We start from the raw sequence: 5,064 nt of genomic DNA, 5'->3' as shown, positions 1-5,064 counted from the left end.
TTTTTTCTTTTTGCTTATGTGGTACTGAGGAATCGAACCCAGGGCCTCATGCATGCAAGGCAAGCACTCTACCACTGAGCCACCTTCCCAGTCCCTCAAACTCAGGGTTTTATGCATGCTAGGTAAGCACTCTGCCACTAAGCCACATTCCCAGACCCAGCCCTTGACACTTCTAAAACGTACTAAGTATGAATTTTCCAGCAAAGATAGCTAGAAGTCAGCAATTTGGATTCCATTCCAACCTAGCTAAGACAATAACTCACATTATTGGGACCCTAGTTATCTGAGTTTATGATATATTAAGAATAGTATAGCCTAGTATGGTGGTATACATCTGTAATCCTGACTCTGTTGAGGAAATTGAGGCAGTAGGATGACAAGGTTGAGGCTAGCCTGGGCATCACAGGGAAATGTGACTCACAAAAAGGGATTGTAGATATAGCTCAGCAGTATAGTACTTGCTCAACATGTGAAAATCCCTGGATTCAACACCCAGTACCCCCTTAACCCTGCCCCCCCAGCCCCCACAGGAAAGGATGTTGTTTTTCCCATAGTAATCTTCCTTTTTAAACAAAGTAATTTTATTGTTATTATTAATGTTGTCCAGAAGGGCTACCATTTCACAAGTCAGGTAATGAGTACATTTCTTTTCTTTCCCCCAGTTTTCCCCTCCGATTCCTGCCCACAAATTACATAGCTCATTTTTCACATAATGTATACTGAATATCATGACTGCATTTGTTCACTCTTCCTTTCTCCCTTTCTGTGCCCCCCTCTACCTCTCCAGAAGAAAAAACACAAAGCAAAAACAAACACCACCAGCACTACCAACAACAATCATAACAATAACAACAGCAGAAAAAAACCCATGCTTCCATTTCCTGAATTTCATTTTGATAAATAGTATTTTAAGTTTTCAGAAAAGTTACACCTTTGTGTTCCTCCCCTAAGGGTATCTTCCATTAGGCTATTTGTGTATGAATGCTTAGAGTTCTGTATGGGTTATCATATCCAGTTATATTTTAGATCTAGCTTCTACATATGAGAGAAAATATGCATTATTTGTCTCTCTGAGCTTAGCTTGGCTTACCTTACTTAGCATGATTTGTTTTAGGTCTATCCATTTCCCTGCAAATAATGTAATCTTATTCTTTCTAATGGATGAGCAAAATTCCATTGTGTGAGCCAGTTACAGGGTGGCTCACACCTGTAATCCTAGCTACTCAGGAGGCTGAGATTTGAGGATCTCGGTTCAAAACCAGCCCGGGCATAGGAACCACCTTTGATTAATTAACTTATCTGTTGTAGGGTATCTGGGCTGTTTCCATAACTTGGCTGTTGTGAATAGTGTAGCAATGAACCTATAGATGTGCAAGTGTCTTTAGTGTATCTGACTTGTAATGATCTGGGTAGATTCCCAGAAGTGTATGGCTGGGTTGTAGTGAAGATCTATGTTAAGTTTTTTGAGGAATCTCCAGACTGCTGTCCAAAATTGTTGTGCCAGTTTACATTCCTACCAATAGTGGGAATGTAACAGTGCAATAGGGTTCCTTTTTCCCACATCCCCACCAACATTTGTTGTATGAATTCACAATGTTGGCCAATTTAACTGAGAGGAGATGGAATCTCAGAGTTGTAAAGACGTTTGGTTTTTGTACCAACATGAAATCAGAGCCTGGGCACTGTCCCTGAGCTTTTTTGCTCAAGGCCAGTATTCCACCACTTTAAGCCACGGTTCCACTCCTAGCTTTGTGATGGTTAATTGAAGATAAGGCTCTTGTGGACCACTGGTACCCAACTCCCTTGTTTATTTTTTAATTTTTGCTCAGGTTCTTGCTAAGCAGTTCATGTTCCTCCTATCATAGCCTCCAAAGTACTGGGGTTACAGGTATGTCCCACCATACCCTACTATATTTATTCTTGTTTCTTCTAGGGAGGAAAAAGGAAAAAAGCAGATCAAATCTCTTCAGAAGCAAGTAATGAATGTAAAAAAAGAACGACAAGCTGAAGTACAGGTAAGAATTACCTGCATAACATTAAAAGTTACTGAGCTTACATGTCTACATAGATGTCTTTCTTGTGCTGGGGAAGTGGCTTAGTGGTAGAGTGCTTGCCTAGCATGCATGAAGCCCTGGGGTTCAATTCCTCAGTACCACATAAGCAGAAAGGGCTGGAAATGGCTCTGTGGCTCAAGTGGTAGAGTGCTAGCCTTGAGCATAGAGAGGCTTAAGGATAATACCCAGCCCTGCGTTCAAGCCCCAGGACTGGCAAAAAAAAATAATAATTCTTGGCTGCTGCAAGTTCATTGAGACATGAGTCTACTTGGAGTCACGAGCTTTGTAATAAAGACTCCCGATTCAACCTCTCAAAAAAAATCTTCTTGACTTTTCATTTATTTATTTAGCCAGTTTTTCTGCTGATGAATATATGTATGTGTGTATATATATATATATATATATATATGTACACACATACGTATATACACACATCTATATAAATTTGTTGCTGACTGCTGCAACCAGGAAAAAGAACAGGAAACCAGGTGAAAGAATTGATATTTTGGGGGACCAGGGAGAATCAAAAGCTCATTGGACTTCTGATTACCTTGGCCCTGTAAACAAGTGTTTTTATTGATTTCAGTACAGGGGGAGGAACGATTACAGATAAGTGTAGAGACTTGAGAATCAATCTATGCAGAGACTAGGTTATCAATCTACCTTGTGGTTACAACCATTAATATGAGGTATAATTTGTATACATAGAAATAATTGACTTCCTTATTGTTGGGAAGCAGAAGGGGGCAATAAAACATTCCATCCGTAAAACAGACATCCATCTGATCTCCAAGTTCTCAAGCTTTTAGTGTCCAAGCAGCTCTATTTTAACACATTTGGGGTAGTAATGTTCACCTCTGTTGCCCTTGACCATTTTTGACCTTACTTGGGCTGGACCCTCAACATTCAGAGGGCATTTCCAGCTGGCATTCCAAGTTCTTTAACCCTTTCAGGTCTCACATTTTGGCACCAGAAGCCCTCACCTGAATGAATGTATGAATGAATTAAAGCCTGGTCTTCTCTCTGCAGAGTCGGAATGAATATATTTCTCACCTCAAGGACCAGCTTCAAGAGATGAAGGCAAAAACCAACATGGAGAATCAATATATGAAAAAAAATACTGAGCTGCAGATTTCTCAGACCCAGAGAAAATGTAACAAGACAGAGGAACTCTTGATGGAGGAGATTGAGGTAGTCGCGGTTACACTAGAAAGCACCGGGCAGGCGGAGATGTAGCTCAGGGGCAGATCATGTGCCCAGGCATCCCAGCATATGCCAGGTCTTGGGTTAGGTGCCCTTTGACCTGTCACTTCTGATACTGCCTCAGCTAACCAAAGAGGAGGCGGAGGAGGATTTTCCCCCATCTGCATCTACCATTCATCAGCCCTTGGGACTAAAAATATGACTAAGTTAAATCGTGTGTGTGTGTGTGTGTGTGTGTGTGTGTGTGTGTGTGTGTGTGTGTGTGTGTTGGTACTGGAGCTTGAATTCAGGGCCTCTCACTCTTGTTTAGATCTCCCTACTCCCAAGACTGGCAGTCTATCATTTGAGCCACACCTCCACTTCCATCTCTTTGCTGGTAAAATGGAGATAATTGTCTTGCAGACAATTGGCTTTCAACCATAAGCCTCAGATCTCAGTCTCTTGAGTAGTTAGGATAGAGCTCAGCCTAACTGAAGTTTTAAGTCTTTACAAGCAGATTTTTTCCTTTTTTTTTTTTTTTTGTTGTTGGTGGTGGTGGTGCTACTGGGGCTTGAACTCAGGGTCTGGGCACTGTCCCTGAGATTCTTTTGCTCAAGGCTAGCACTCTACCACTTGAGCCACACAGTTCCACTTCCAGTTTTCTGGTGGTTAATTGGAGATAAGTGTCTCATGGACTTTCCTGCCCCAGCTGGCTCAGCCTCCTGAGGTAGCTAGGATTACAGGCATGAGCCACCAGTGCCAGGCACAAGCAGAGATTTTGGGTCCAGTCGTGGGGCCTGAACTCTGGGCCTGAGCGCTGTCCCTCAGCTCTTCAGCTCAAGGCTAGCGCTCTACCACTTGAGCCACAGCGCCACTTCCAGCTTTTTTTTTTCTGCTTATGTGGTACTGAGGAATCAAACCCAGGGCCTCATGCATGCAAGGCAAGCGCTCTACCACTGAGCCACCTTCCCAGCCCACAAGCAGAGATTTTGATGGGCTATTACATACATCTACTTCTCCTATAACAACTTTGAAAATTAGTTGTACTACCTCTCCTCAGTCTCTTATTGGAGAGGGGACTGGTGGTGACAGGGTCTCAATATGCTTCCCAGCCTGTGCTTGAACTCCTAGGCTCAAGTGGTCCTCTTGCTTCTACCTCTCCAGTAGCTATACCTAAGCCTGGCCAGTCACTCCTTTCTCTTCCTTCCCCTCTTTCTGTTCCTCCTCTTTTTTTTTCCTCCCCCCTCCTTCTTTTTGCTAGTACTAGGCACTCAGGGCCTCATGCCCTTCCTTTCTCACTTGGCATTCTACCACCTGAGCCGCACCTCCAGCCCACTCTGTTACTCTTTTTTAAGTCCACTAGCCATTTCCTTGGTGATTATTGGGAGATGAAAAACAAGATACTTAATCACTGCAGGGTTTTGCTACAGTACTTCAGTACCCGCACCTTTTATCTTCCCATAAGAAATACAAAATCTGGACAGTTGAACTTCAGTCAGCCCTCATTTATGAAGATGAGAAGTCACTCTCGAAAACTCTCAGATGAAGGAAGGGTAGACCTTCATTAGAGGAGAGGAGCTAAATGGCTTAAGACTGGCCAGAAAAACATCCTTCATGGGAAGGGTTTTAGCGAGCTTGATGTGTCAACACATGTCTATAAAGTAGGAGTGTAAAGCCGGGCGCTGGTGGCTCATGCCTGTAATCCTAGCTACTCAGGAGGCTGAGATCTGAGGATGGCAGTTCAAAGCCAGCCCAGGCAGGAGAGACCGTGAGACTCCTATCTCCAATAAACCACCAGAAAACTGGAAGTGGCGCTGTAGCTCAAGTG

The 5,064-nt window shown here is 43.2% G+C and overlaps 1 protein-coding gene across 1 annotated transcript in view; it reads left to right on the top strand.

Moving 5' to 3' along the window:
* Nucleotides 1-5,064, top strand: part of Iqcg (IQ motif containing G) — a 57,768-nt gene that overhangs the window by 26,231 nt on the left and 26,473 nt on the right. The window contains exons 3-4 of the mRNA XM_013019317.1: nt 1,934-2,015; nt 3,084-3,245. Coding sequence (XP_012874771.1) covers nt 1,934-2,015; nt 3,084-3,245 — 244 coding nt within the window. The remainder of the gene's footprint in view (nt 1-1,933; nt 2,016-3,083; nt 3,246-5,064) is intronic.

Source organism: Dipodomys ordii, unplaced genomic scaffold (assembly GCF_000151885.1).
Source record: "Dipodomys ordii isolate 6190 unplaced genomic scaffold, Dord_2.0 Scaffold45, whole genome shotgun sequence".
NCBI lineage: Eukaryota > Metazoa > Chordata > Mammalia > Rodentia > Heteromyidae > Dipodomys > Dipodomys ordii.
The sequence above is the reverse complement of the archived record's forward strand: the minus strand, read 5'-3'. Positions and strand labels throughout refer to the sequence as shown.